The sequence below is a fragment of the Diabrotica undecimpunctata genome, chromosome 9 (assembly GCF_040954645.1).
Source record: "Diabrotica undecimpunctata isolate CICGRU chromosome 9, icDiaUnde3, whole genome shotgun sequence".
Lineage (NCBI taxonomy): Eukaryota > Metazoa > Arthropoda > Insecta > Coleoptera > Chrysomelidae > Diabrotica > Diabrotica undecimpunctata.
The window spans coordinates 99,171,697-99,187,572 of NC_092811.1; the positions used below are offsets into that span (position 1 = coordinate 99,171,697).

The following is a 15,876-nucleotide window of genomic DNA, read 5'->3' on the forward strand; positions in this document are numbered from 1 at the left end:
ATGTTGTCTTTCCCCCACCCTATTCAAAATATATATCCAAGAAGCACTGCACCAGTGGAGACAAAAATGTGCGGGAATGGGGTTGAAGCTTAACAACCATTATCTGACAACGCTGTTCTTTGCAGATGATCAAGTACTAATTGCAAGCTGTGAAGAAGATGCAGATTATATGCTTAGAAAGCTCAAAGATGAATACGAAAAATGGGGGATGAGTATGAATATGTCTAAAACAGAATATATGCGAATAGGCAGTGAAGACGAAGACCCGGATTTGGAAATTAGACAAATGAAAAGGTGCTACGAATACAAATATTTGGGAAGTATTATCTGCAGTAAAGGAACAACGGAACGAGATATAGACTATAGAGTGCAACAAGGCAGGAAGAGTGTTCAAATTCTGAATTCGATACTTTGGTCCAACAAAGCTACTATGAGAACTAAAATGACTATCTACAAAGTAATTGTAGAGCCCATTCTTACATATGGAGCAGAATGTTGGCAAATGACAGTAAAAGGAAAGAAAAAAGTTGACACGGTTGAAATGGACTACCTAAGAAGAGCTTGCCGTATATCAAGAGTAGAACGTATACCTAATTCTGAAATTAGAAGAAAAACAGATAGAGTACATACAACTTCTGAAAGAATAGAAACTAGACAGTTAATATGGTATGGACACGTACAGAGGATGGACGACAACAGATGGCCAAAAAGAGCTATGGAATACAATCCAAGTAATAGAAGGAAACGAGGAAGACCAGCCAAGTCTTGGACACAAGGTGTTATGGAAACCATGAAAGATAGAGCCATTGATGAAGACACCTGGAGAGATAGAAAAAGATGGCGATCGAAATGCGGGAAGCGGCAGAAGCTGTAGGATCCCCGCTTATATATATATATATATATATATATATATATATATATATATATATATATATATATATATATATATATATATATATATATATATATATATATATATATATATATATATATATATATATATATGTCTGAATTGTCAATATAGATGAGATTCCATCGGCATTCCTTAGAGGTGGTATGTGCTGTGTAGGCCTTTTGAATGATTTCGTTGCTTTCCAGATGCCGTGGTCTTCTTTTGACAGGCTGTTGATGAATATTTTAAATGTATCATTCTTCGCGTCTTGTAGAGCAGATTTAAGTTGCCGTGTTAATCTATTGTATTCATTTTTAACTATAGGATTGCGACTTCTTTACCATATGCGCCTGGCTCTTCTTTTTTGTGCAACAAGATGTTTTATATATACGAGTATGTTTGTTTCACTTGGTTTTTTGTCATTCTGAGGGGGTGTAGCTATTTCAGCGGCTGCATGTATAGTTTGGGTGAGAAGAAGCACAGCATTATCGATATCGTCTGGTTGCTGTAATCTTATATTTAAATTTAAATTTTCATTTATGTGAAAGACTTGAATACATTCCAGTTGGTCTTTGATGTTGTCAACTTAGGAATATTCGGACGTTTTTTAATTTGCGTAGATAGTGTGACAATTATGGAGTATGGTCGGTGAACAGATTCCAGGATGCTTGTAGGTCAAAATAATTTAACGCCATGCTATGAAGGATAAAGAAGTCGAGTAAATCTGGGATTTTGTTTGGATCTGATGGCCAGTAGGTGGGTTGCCCTGTAGATAAGTAAGAGCTGTTTGTGTTATCTATGGCTTGTCTGAGATTTTTTCCCTTTGTCGTACATAGTCTCGACCCCCAGTTTGTATGCTTGGCATTGCAGTCACCTCTAATTAAGAATTTGTTTGAAATAGTCTTTGTTCAATTTTTTCACATGCGAAAAATCATGTCATTTTTTCGCTGTATTACTAGCTACCATTCTACCACAATTTTACACTTATTTCCCGTTCTCCAACCCTTCCTACTCACATTTTAACCCCACTCCATTAGAAATACAGACAGTTGTAAGATAGCAAAGAAAGTCACACTCTCTTGCCTGTTGTCTCTCGATGATAACAGACACTCTTCTTGACTGCTGACTGTTGCTAGAGACAGTCGTCCTCTCTTTCGTCTGCTGAGCCCTACTAGGCAGACGTATTATCTCTCTATCAATCGCTACCTATCGCTTGGTACAGACTTACCACGCTTTTTCTCTACTCTAATTATCTCTCTCGCTTATAGTTACGCGAACAATACCGCAAGTACTATTTTAAATCGTGTACAGACGCAAATGTGCTATATCTCGTGTGATCTAAGTGTTAGTACCGCGAAACACGTCTTCAGAAACCGGTAACCGGACAGTTTCCCCGTATGAAGAACAACCGCGACTGAAAGCCTCTAAATACCGCGAGTGTGTGTATGTGCAGCAGAAGAATTGGTAAGACTTTGTATAAACTTTTTATTTGCTATAATCTGTATAACCTTTTACCACATATCCTAATTTATTTGAACCAGCCCTATGTAATACAGTCCTCTTTAACTGAAATTATATTCATAATTTCACATATGTACACCCTTTTTGTACATATTGTGGTCTATTCGAGTCGGATATAAATCATAATATCATAATCTCTCTCTCACTCTCTATCTCTCTGTCTCACATCTTGATTCTACATAGTTTGGTACACTTTTGAGTCATATGTAAATCCTCATTCTCTCTGTTTTATCTCATGCTCGATTGAACATATTTTGATCTAATTCGGTTTAGAAAAATCTTACCTCTGCTGTAAATCTCATTAGTTTTGGTCCTTCGAAATTATGTATTTCTATATATGTGTATATGTTCTTTGATATATATGTATATACGTATGTATTGATAAATCGATATATTGATAGATCGTTGTTTAATAATTCTTATCTGTGTAAATTCCAATTTTATGATTCTATTGTTAAAGGACGTTAGGAAGTCAGGTAGAATGACCCATTGATAGATACCTGTGACGTAGTAAAAATCCCAGCCTTTGTCAACCAAATATTCTCATTATAATCCCAACTAATTGTATTGTTCTCTGACACGTTTTGCCAGAGGTACACGTCTAGGTAAATAATTTGGGATTTTGTCCTATTGTTCTGAATAATAAATTTTTACAAGAATTCTCCGCTGTTATTGTCATTAATCCCTAGCATAATAATCGCTTTATTCAAATCGCTTGATGACACAAACTAAATTTTTACAATAATCTCTACTCTTAGAAAGTATTTGCGTATTAATTGCTTTATTAAATCAATGAAAATGATCTCTATTAGTGTCAATTTAAATTAAATTCACGATACTGAATATAATTTTCACACACAAAAAAACAAGAAGTTGATAATCTGATTACACTCTTATATATACATATTTTTCTCTCTGCTCTTTGTACTCTTTCTATGAGTCGCTAGGTTTTATTCTCTTCCTCATTCATCTCTGACTTGTACACTCTTATTACACTCTATATAACTATAATATACTCCAATTCAAAATGGCAGAAATTGCAGAATATTTTTATGCAATGCACGTTTCACAAAGAAATATCGCCAGAATTGCGAACGTTGTTAGTTCAAATGAACAAGGCCTCTCTAATTGTAGAATTAGGGAATATATTACTCAGCTTAGGGCAGCTTATAAATCGTATATGGTTGCTTTGGAAAACCTGGCTGACGACGAAACTATTCTCGAAAGTGAGGAAGTAGATATTACTTATGAAAAATATATGGATGCTTTATGTTTCTTAGAAGAAAAACTGGAAGCTAAACAGGCTTTTAAATTTGATACAAAATTTAAGGCGAATACTTCCAGTAAACACATTGTTAAAAGTACTGATTTGAATATAAATGGCCAAAAAGAAGTTAAAAATACATTTTACTCTGACTCCCTCCCCAATAAGTTCAAAGAGATGAAAGAAATAACTATAAGTACTTCGTTTAGTTCTGCAATTGTTCAAGCTCAGACGCAAGAGCTTCAAAAGCCGACTGATAAAAACACTTCTAATAATATTAGTACTCAAGATGTAATAGGCCAGCCTCTCTTAAAAGATGTGTTACCAGCACAAACAGTCACTTTTCAAACTACTCCAGAACAAAATATGATTACTGAAACTGTAATATCTGCATCTCCCGTGCTTCTTAACATTTCTCCCCCACAAATATTACAAGAATCCAATACCTTGGTTTCAAGTCAAGTTTTACATACACAAAATGTTTTAGTCTCTGCTCCTATTCTAAAAACTGTCAATTTGTCTCCATTGGTTATTGAAAACTTAACTCAAGTACCGCCTTCTTGCGGTGTGCAAGCGGAATTGGCAAATATACCTCCCCAAACTCGTATACCAATTCAAGATATCTCTCAACCTGAAACTTTAAATGTTCTAAATATACGACAGGTTAATAAACTTTCTATTCAAGCTCTGAATATATTCACTCCCACTTTCTTACATTTCAATAAAATTCCTACACAAAAATCTATTGATTTATTATCAATTGCAACACTTTGTGAAGGTGATGTACATGTCAATTTTTTGAAAATTATCCCTCCTCGGAATAAATCCATAGCTCCTCCACTAATACACGAAAATCAAATACTCTTCTCACAGCCTCGTATTGACACGGATGTCATCAAATTTCTCTCAATACAAACTGTTCTTACTCATACCCCCTCACAATCTAATTCATTAGATTCAGTCGAACCTGCCTTTTCTTCTGTTACCGTGGCCCAACCATTCGTAGAGGGCCCAGTAACAACAGCTACTGCAGTGCCCAACAATATTCTGTTACTGGAGGCCCAGTCTGCTTTGCCGCCTCCTGATATGGTGAACGTTAATGTAACGTGCCCTACTCCGTTGTTTACTGTCCCTCAGGTTCAAACTTTTGTTAACCAAACCACACACTCAGTAGCCTCTCATACTATAAAAAATTATGCAAATATCGACAATATCGTGACCAGCGCCAATAACTTGGAAAGGTTACACATACTTTATTCTCAACTACGCTCGCTTCTGAACATTCACGGTTTCCAACTCCATAAAATACATTCAAATTCTCGTGATTTTTCAAGAGAATGTAACATGGCCTCCACTTCAGAAATCAATCTTAACTTAGTTAACGGTTCCACTAAGGTTCTAGGTATTAACTGGTCACCTGATCTAGATGATTTCTCTTTTAAGCCGCCAGTTTATGAAGGGGCCCCTCCCCTAACAAAAAGGAAAGTATTGTCATATGTGTCACGAATGTATGACCCCTTAGGATTACTCTCACCCATTATAGTACACTCTAAACGGTTCTTACAACGTCTCTGGCCATTACCCTTAGACTGGGACAGTGAGATACTGGATGACCTATTGATCTTAGATTGGAAATCATTATTGGATACATTCCAATCAATATCTAAAATTACATTTCCCAGATGCCTGACACTTCCACTGCCTATATCGGATATGCAATTACATTGTTTCACCGATGCCTCTCAGGACATTTATGCTGCTTGTGTCTATCTTCGAGTCGTGTATAGTGACAACACAGTCACGTCTCGCCTCATAGCATCGAAAACTAGAATAGCTCCACTAAAAAATAAACTAACTATTCCTCGGTTAGAATTGTCTGGTATCTTATTAGGTGTCACTCTTACTAGAAAGGTACTTGAGGTTCTTTCAAAAAACGTCACAATATCTGAAGTTCACATATTTTCAGACAGCCTCATCGCTTTAACATGGATTTTAACAAATAAATTTACAAGGAATCCATTTGTACTTCATCGTGTCAGTCAAATCAAAGAATTAAGTAAATCCTTTTTATTTCATCATGTAAGTTCCTCTTTAAACGTAGCAGATTTGCCCTCTAGAGCCTCAGATATCACTCAGTCAAATTTAAAAAAATTTTGGACCGAAGGTCCCCCCTTTTTAGTTTCCAGTGTAATAGACTACTCTCAATTCAGGATAAAAGAATGGACGGGAGATTTACTGGAACTCAGACACACTCAGGTCACTTTAAGTACAACCTCTGACATATCTCAAGTGAATAATACCCTTGAAACTCTTTTTAATAAATGTTCGTCATTTTCAAAAATTCAGAGAACTCTGGCATATGTTTTTCGTTTTCTCTCAAATCTAAGAAAAAGACATACTAATTCACCCTTAGAATTAGGACCACTGCAAGTTTGTGAAATAAGCTCCTCCACCACTGTGATTGTTAAGTACATACAATCACAGGCCTTTCCTAAAGAATTTCATGAGTTAAAACATCGGAAAATAATCTCTGATAAAACTATCAGGGCACTAAACCCCTTTCTCTCTGAGAAAACTGGACTTCTTCATGTAGGTGGTAGATTAGAATTTGCCCCTATCTCTTTCGAACAGAAACATCCCTTGCTACTACCATCTAATCATTTAGTTGTCAAATTAATGATAAAACAAATGCATGTTAAATTGGGACATGCAGGTGCCTTGACCACGTTGTCAAATTTTCGTTCGAAATATTGGCCTATCTCTGGACTAAGACAAACAAAGAAGATAATACACGACTGTGTGAAATGTTTCCGTTTCATGACACCCAAGTCAACACAACTTATGGCAGATCTCCATCCCGATCGTGTTCTCTCGACAAGACCTTTCCAAAAGGTCTCAGTAGATTACGGAGGTTTTTTCATGATCCGATCCTCTCATCTTAGAAAGGCTCCATTATATAAAGCATGCATAGCCTTCTTCATATGTATGACCACCAAATGTGTTCATATCGAACTTGTCACCGGCTTAACAGCTGATGCTTTTATTCTCACCCTTCAAAGATTTATTGCAAGGCGGAGTGCTCCCGAGATTATATGGTCAGACAATGCTACTAATTTCTATGGTGCCCGCAATCAGCTTCTTGAGTTAAACGAACTCTTTAAAAGTAAGAACTTCTCGCAGAGGATTACTAATTTCTGCTCTGAAAACTCTATTCGTTTTAAATTTGGAGTGCCTCGTAACCCTTCTCAATTTGGGTTGCATGAGGTAGGGATTAAAGGTGCCAATTACCATCTTTATCGTCTTGTAGGAAATCTTCGTTTTACCTTTGAAGTTTTTTATACAATAATTTGTCAAATCGAAGCCATTTTAAACTCAAGACCTATCACTCAGCTCTCAAATGATCCAAACGATCTCTCAGTCTTAACGCCCGGACACTTCCTTGTAGGAAAAAGTCTCACAAGTCCACCAGAACCAGATCTCTCAGAAATACCACAGAACCGTCTTTCCCTCTTTCAGCATATCTCGAAAATTCATCAAACCTTTTGGAAAAGGTGGTCGGTGGAATATTTGCATATGACCCAAAGTAGGAGTAAGTGGAACATCGCTACTGATCCTTTAAAGATAGGTGATGTTGTACTAATTAAAGATGAAGAGACTCCCCCACTCCTCTGGCCTCTGGCAAAGATTATCGAAGTGCTCCCAGGCAAAGACTCTCTTGTTCGAACTGTTAGGGTATCCACACCTAATGGCGAATATCTTAGGTCAATAAAGAAAGTAGCTAGGTTACCCTTTAACCAATAGTGGTACTTTCTGCCAAACATGTATATAGTTTCTATAGACTTTAGTTTCTCTAGATTTTAAATAGTTTTTAGTTATCTTAGTTCATTACAACAGTACCCCTAATGTATACTGGTTTACCCTCGTTCTCGAAGTAACTATTTGATACCCTATCCCAGTGGCGTAACTATTCTCGCCCGCCCCCAGTATGTTCAATTTTTTCACATGCGAAAAATCATGTCATTTTTTCGCTGTATTACTAGCTACCATTCTACCACAATTTTACACTTATTTCCCGTTCTCCAACCCTTCCTACTCACATTTTAACCCCACTCCATTAGAAATACAGACAGTTGTAAGATAGCAAAGAAAGTCACACTCTCTTGCCTGTTGTCTCTCGATGATAACAGACACTCTTCTTGACTGCTGACTGTTGCTAGAGACAGTCGTCCTCTCTTTCGTCTGCTGAGTCCTACTAGGCAGACGTATTATCTCTCTATCAATCGCTACCTATCGCTTGGTACAGACTTACCACGCTTTTTCTCTACTCTAATTATCTCTCTCGCTTATAGTTACGCGAACAATACCGCAAGTACTATTTTAAATCGTGTACAGACGCAAATGTGCTATATCTCGTGTGATCTAAGTGTTAGTACCGCGAAACACGTCTTCAGAAACCGGTAACCGGACAGTTTCCCCGTATGAAGAACAACCGCGACTGAAAGCCTCTAAATACCGCGAGTGTGTGTATGTGCAGCAGAAGAATTGGTAAGACTTTGTATAAACTTTTTATTTGCTATAATCTGTATAACCTTTTACCACATATCCTAATTTATTTGAACCAGCCTTATGTAATACAGTCCTCTTTAACTGAAATTATATTCATAATTTCACATATGTACACCCTTTTTGTACAGTCTTCATATTCTGCTGTGGTGATATTATGCCTTGGAGGGCTGTACATTGTCGCAATGTTAAAAGACCGTGGTTGAGAACTGATACAGATTACTGCAGCTTGTATTTTTTCCGTCTGATACATTGTTTCCTCATAGTGTGGTATGGTGTTACTTACAATAATAGGATGGCGTGCTGTTCCATCAGGATGGTTGGTGTTGTAAATAGAATAATGAGGGATCTTGAACATCGTTCTGTCAGTGAAATGGGTTTCTGATATGAGTAGAACATCAATTTTGATATGTTTAAGAAAGTTAGTAACTTCTTTGTTATGGTTTCCTAGGCTGTTGGCATTCCATTGTGCAATTCGTAGTGACTTAAGTTCCATTACTGAATTTATTTATTACTTTGGAAAGCTGCATGATTTTGGTTGTATAAGTTCGTACTATTATGGACATTATTTACATTTGTTCCACCTGTTGCTTGCGTGTAAGTCGCGTGATTTTGATTGCTTAAGTTCGGATTATTCTGTACTGTATTTCTGTTATATTGCAGTTGATTGTTCGGTGGAGTGTGCGATGATACTCCCCTTGCTTTATTATTACTGCTAATTAACTCTTTATATACCATGCATCCTTTGTAGTTTGCGGTGTGTTCTCCATTGCAGAGAGCGCATATGGCAGGTGTGTCCCTAAGTTTTTTACAATCGGCTGACATATGGTTGCCTCCACATTTGACACAGTGATAAGGTCTATTACAGTATGTCTTAGAGTGTCCATACAATTGGCAGTTGGTACACTGGACAATATTATTCTTTTTATACGGTAGCTCAATAACTATTTTCGCTTTGTTTATAAATTGAATTTCATATATTTTTTTATTATTTTGATTAGGTTCTATATCATCGTAGAACATCATTAGAGGGTTCTCACTTACTCTGTGTTTTATATTTACAATATTGCGTACTAAATGCCCATGTTTTTCTATTTCACTTTTTATTATATTAATGGGCACTGTATGATGTAGATTACGAATTACAACTCTGTATGCTCTATCCTCTTTCATTTGGTACGTATGATGTATGACTCAATGTTGCTGATTTCTCCTGAAGATTCTTCACTGTGTAATGTATGTATCATCTCAATAGAATCATAAGCTTCATGTTGAAGTGTAGATAATGTGGGATTTATTTTAGGATTGTATTGACAGTTTGAGGAAGATTGTGATAGTACTTGGTTAGGAACATAATGTATTGTCGTTGGTGGGTTATTTAAAATTTGTGCTGAATTTAGTTGTAAATTTTGTGGAAAACGGACATTTGGGCATTCTGGTTGAATTTGCTGTTGCTTGTATTGAGTATTTATAGGTTGACCATTAATAGTAGCAGTTTAAAAAGGAACACTCACCGATAAATCTGGTGAAGCACTCATTTTAATCGTTAAAACAGTATATTTTAGGGATGGAAAAAACCTACCGGTTTTAACCAAAAACCGGTTTTTTTACATAGCAATAACCGGTTTTATCGGTTGTTTTTTTGTCCCGGTTATAACCGGTTTTTTATTTTTAAAGTAAAAACCGGTTATTAGGTTTTTACGGTGATTAGGATTAGGTTAGGTATTATTTTGGATCGCAATCATAATTATTATTCTCAAGTAATTATTCCAAACAAAACCATAATTCAAATTTTATTTTATTTTATAAATACAGAAGCAAACTGAAAGTGAAAACTCACATCAGCCAGAAACAATTTTTTTATAATATTTCGTTGAAAAGGTATTTGTAATCATAATATTTACATAAGAAGTGATCTGGTACATCATCTATTTTTCACACTTGACTCTTGACATTGAAAGTGGGTGAATGGCTTTTTCTGATTACCAAAAGTAATGTTCTGACTATGAATATCGAATTACCTAGGTACCGATTACGAGTACGAATCTCCAAGGATTTCCCTACGTTTTCAAAACGATACACCCATACAGGAAGTATTAAATGAGTTAAAATGTACCTATTATACAAATATACAAATGTGTTAAAAGTTATACATGATAATTTTTTTTGATGGTAATAAAAATAAAAGATGAATTGCATTATCCAATTTATTTTTAAGTAAAATATTTATGTTGATATTATTTTTTTTAAATCCCATTTGAAAGAATCTGGGAAATTTTTTATGGTTGAAAAGTTGAAAAGAAGTTGAAATGGTTGGGGTAACAGGAAACAGGGAAACAGGAGAGAATCTCTCTCCTGTTGCCGACTAGAATGTAGCTTCGACTATTTTTTAAATAATTTTAAACTGTTTGTCCTTGTTTAGTGTAGTGTTATGTACAATTTTATGTTTAATTTTATGTTTACGACATTCTGCGATTGTTGGATAGCCCAAATTTGATGAAATGCCCTTGAAGATGGCGAAAGTACTTGGGCAAGATTTAATTAATAAAACTGTGCTCGATATCTGCCTTTCATTTTATCAAAGTTCATTTATTTGAGCATTTAACCTTATATCAATTTACATCTAATTTAGGCTCGGAGTTAGGATGTACCTTACCGAAATCGGAAAACTTTCTCCTCCCTGCTCCTTCCAGAATGAAAAATTCAAAGTGGGTTTAAAATCAAACCCTCTTTGGTCTCCACACGATCTGGAGTTGGTGAACAGTGATTCCAGTTCAAGTTCTTAGGATACACGGATTCAAAGTTCTTTTCCAAATGAACTGACTCTTTATCTGCAGCAGCCTTTGCTGCCGAAACGCCGAGATTAAGTGATCCATTTTCATTCTGGGAGCAGAACAGAACCTGTATGCCAGGCTTGGCTTTTATAGCTAAAAAATACATGTCGTTGGTCGGAAGTTCGGTGGCATCAGAGAGAATGGTGTCATCATTGAATGATATTGTGTTAGATGAGAGAATCCGCTTAACCGATCAACATATATATGAACGAGTTTTTCTCAATAGGCTTCATGAAAAATACTGGCCAACACAATGCTAAATCCATTTTATATAATATAACCTATTTCTAACCTTCTAACCTATACTTTTTTACTTAAAATATTACTTCATTCTACTTATATTATACTTTTATTGTATATTATTGCAATATGTATATATTAATCTTACGCTATATTATATTTAATAATAATCAATAAATATATAATAATAATAAAATAATAAATAAATATAATAATTAATAGAATAAAATGGTTTTATTAAAAATTGTGTTTTCTTTATATCGATATTGATGTTCTTTCGATAGTACCTTCTAATTTTGATCATATTAATATCGAGTCGAATGAAGTATGGCAAACTAAAGTGCATTGTAAATGTAACTTTGTAACCTATTGGATTAAAAAAACTGAAAACCGGTTTTGGGAAAAACCGGTTTTTGGAAAAACCGGTTTTTTTGGCCGGTTATAAACGCCAGGTTAAACCATAAACAAACAAAAAAACCGGTATAACCGAAAACCGGTGTTTTGTCATAAAACCGCAATCCCTAGTATATTTTAATTTTTAAATAGTTTATAAATAGTATATCCACTTGATACACGATAATGACGGTGAAAACGCGGCAGGAACCGTGTTTAAACACCACTATAAACTTTCGCCTAATTCGTATCGATGTTTACAGGTCGAAAGTCAAATGAATACTATCAGGATATTCGTCGATAGATATGAATAACCCGATAGTGAATATTAAAAAAAAATTAAACTGTTATATCTTGTTTATCATATAAGCAAACATAAAGTATGGTTAGTTTTTCATTAAAAAAGAATATACTTACCTGGGTAAAAAACTTCGTCGTGATTGTGCTGCCACGTGACAAGGTGGAAGTACCCTTCCTCACAAGTCATATGCACTTTTTTGCCAACATCAGTGATAATATTAATAGTCTTAGGAAGATCGTAATCATCATAGTAATAGTCGGTATAGTCATCCCAACAAACACTAAAAGGTATCAGCAAGCCTAACACTGTACATTTGATTAAATATTGCATTTTAACTAATGATATTTATACACATGTTTAACAACAGTTATTTAATTTAGAGAATAAATATTCGTAGTGTTGGTTAAAAGGTTACAGCAGATTGTTTGTAATTGGTGAGATAAATGATATCTGTGTTTAAAATTATTCCTTTTGTTTTTGTTTAGTCCAATTTTCAACTTACCATATTGATAAGTAAAATATAAATTTAGTTACTTTGTTATCACTATCAGTATTAATTAAGGTTTATAATATTTGACCAACAAGACATATTTTCCAAAGAGTTTAGTAATAAATTTTTTGAATTCACTTCTTTTATAATTCTTTTTCAATACAAAATTTATCAACTCTCGTATGAAGCTTAGTATGTATATGAATTTTAAAAATTAATGGTCGATATCGAGCACAGTTTTTTATTAAATCTTGTGGTAATCTCTAAGTACAGTATTGCCCAAAATAAACAGTACTGGAACTGAAACATAGATGTCTCTTTGTGTGCGCTGTCATATTCAAATTAACTAGTATAGACCTGTCAAGTAATCCTTAAACAATTAATTATTAAGGCCTAATTGTTAAAAATGGTTTTAAGTACAGAGGAGAAAGTGTTTCTTGTAGAGCATTATTTTCGCTTATACGGAATCGGCCGACGTAATAGTGCAAGTCTGCAATACGGGTGTGATCAATTCACACAACGGTTTAATAAACGTTCTCCAAGTAATTCTATAATTTTAAAGGTTGTTGAAAAGTTTAGAAATACGGGTAATGTATTGTGTCAACGAAAAGGAAACTCAGGGCGTCCCAGGATAGTTAACAACAACGATAACCACGAACGTGTTTTTGAGCGAATCTTGGAAAATCCGAAAGTCTTCCAGACAAGAACAGCGTTGCCTATTGGCTTAAAACAAACTTCCTTGCTAAGAATCCTGAAGGAGCTGGGTGCATTTTCGTATGTGACTCAGGTACATCAATAATTACATCCCAGGGATTATTACAATAGAGTGGAATCATCATCATCATTCAATCTTTACTTATCCACTGCTGGACATAGATCTCCCTCATAATTTTCCATCTATTTCGATCTTGTGCCTATTGCATCCAATTCCTATGACAACGTTTTAGATCGTCAGTCCAACGTGTTGGTGGACGACCTCTGCTTCGGTAGGCATCATCTCTTGGTCTCCATTCCAGTATCCGCTTTGTCCATCTATTATCTGTCATTCGAGCCACGTGACCTGCCCAGTTCCATTTTAGTGTTGCTACTCTCTCTACTCCATCAGCCACTCCTGTTCTTTGTCGTAGCTGGCGATTTGGGATCTTGTCTAGTAGTGAAACGCCCAACATAGCAAGCTCCATCGCCCTTTGACACACACGGATCTTTTGAACTGTTCTCCTTGTCATGGTCAACGTTTCCGCACCGTAAGTTAACCCTGGCAAAACACACTGATTAAACGTTTTTCTTTTAAGGCATATTGGTATATCAGACGATTTGAAAATATGGTTCAGCTTGCCGAAGGCTGCCCAAGTCAGTCTTATACGACGGAGAAGCTCAACGGTTTGGTTATCTTTTCCTATGCGAATCTCATGACCTAGGTATTTACAGGCCATTACCTGGTCTATGGATCTTGTTCCTACGCATATATCTTCGCTGACTACAAGATTTGTCATCATCTGGGTTTTAGATATATTTATTTTCAGTCCCCCTTCTAGCGAGGAAAGGTAGAGCTGATTTAAAAGTTCTTTGGCCTTATCTATTCTATCAGCTATTAGTACAATATCATCTGCAAATCTTAGATGGTTAAGCTTTTCTCCGTTTATGTTTATGCCCTTGTCGGGTAGTAGAGTGGAATATTGTGCCAAAATTCTTGTATTACAGTATGAAAATCCTGGTTTTCAAACGGAGCACATCTTCATTTGTCAAGCCATGTAAATCGTAGCACAAATCGATGTCTGGGCTTTGCCAGACCAGATGAAGTTCAAGAAGTTCCTTTACATAGCGCAAAAATGAGTGTCTGGTGTGCAGTTCCGGAACACGGAATCATTGGTCCATACTTTATCGAAGAAAATGGTAGGCAAGTCACACTTAATCAACACAGATACTTTCCAGCAAGATGGGGCAACTTGCCATACTGCTGTCGCAGTTCGTTAATTTCTTCAGGGACATTTTCCAAACAAATTCATTTCACGATTTACTGACTTCTCATATCCTGCACATACTCCAGACTTAAAATCTCCAGACGCATACATTTGGCGCATGGCAAAACCTGGCCGTTTTTAAACGGGCGCCACAAACCATCAATGAGTTAAAGGATACCGTTAGAGCGTTCTTCAAGGACTTGAGACAACCTTTATTTCATAACATTACGAGAAATCTAGAATATCGGTATGAAGTCTGTCTTGAGAGCGGAGGAGCTCATTTAGAACATGTTATAAAGTGTCTATATTATGTATTTTTTAATTTCGATACTACACTGTGGGAACTTAGATGGGCAGCCACAATTAGAATGATCTGCACATTTCACTAAAAGCGTTTCACTAAGAGTGGTTTTTCTATATTAGTAGTCCAACTGACTACTAATATAGAAAAAGCCAACTGATGAAATATGAAACTATAATAATTACTAGACTTGGGCACATATGCAAATAAAAAAGTATGAAATATGCGCATAAATATTCAGTATTTTATGCGAAAATATGCAGTATTTTATAAAAAATATTTCTCTAGAAAATATGCATGTAATAAAAAATATTTACAATATATTTTTAGTTACAAAAATACTTATCAATACATAACATATACAATTATTTTAAGATATAAATATTATTTTGAATTGTGGTAACAATCGATTATCAAATGATGTTTAAAATTTTCTAATAAAAACTTATGGCTTTTATCTGAATACATATATTTGTAAACAGAAAAACTTCTTTCGACATCAACAGATGTAACTGGGGCATTTTTCAAATTTACCATAATAGATTGTTCTAAATTAAGTGGTTCGGAAAATGTCATAGCTAGTACTTGAACCACTTCAGCAAGAACCTGGTTATAACCACTATTTTTTTCCATGGTTACTTTAAATTTTTAAAAAATTTCCTTTTCAAGAATACCTTTAACGTTTTGACACAATGACTCAAATTCTTTTATTAAAACTGTACTCTCTAACAATGATAATTTGGAGGATTCTAATTGAGTTATAGTTTTCTGGACAAAAATATAATTTGATTTTATGAATGACAGTTGCTATTGGAGGATGTTATTTTGGAAGGCTTGCTTAGCTTCCAATAAAGATTGGCAAATATCATCCGTTAAAAGGTTAATTATTTTTTTTTAATCAACAAAATGATCAGCATAGAAATTAGCTGCTTCCCACCCAGGTTCCCCAACGTGTTAAAATGGGTTGCGGTGGCAGTGGAATAGCAGCAAGCATATATCTGTAACATTGTATTCTTACAGGTGATTTCAGGAATACCTTTTTGACGCCCGCTATTAAACTGTTAATTAGTGAAAATTTTTTTCTTACTTCCTCCGCAACTCTGTTTATTCCATGCG

General features: G+C 35.2%; 1 protein-coding gene across 2 annotated transcripts in view; it reads right to left on the reverse strand.

Moving 5' to 3' along the window:
• Positions 1-15,876, reverse strand: part of LOC140449795 (uncharacterized) — a 56,187-nt gene that overhangs the window by 19,228 nt on the left and 21,083 nt on the right. Inside the window, exon 1 of one of the 2 annotated variants that reach the window (XM_072543149.1) lies at positions 12,125-12,446. The exons of the other annotated variant lie outside the window; for it this stretch is intronic. Coding sequence (XP_072399250.1) covers positions 12,125-12,338 — 214 coding nt within the window. The 5' untranslated portion in view covers positions 12,339-12,446. Of the gene's footprint in view, positions 1-12,124; positions 12,447-15,876 lie in introns of those variants that run through there. 2 annotated transcript variants of the gene reach the window in all.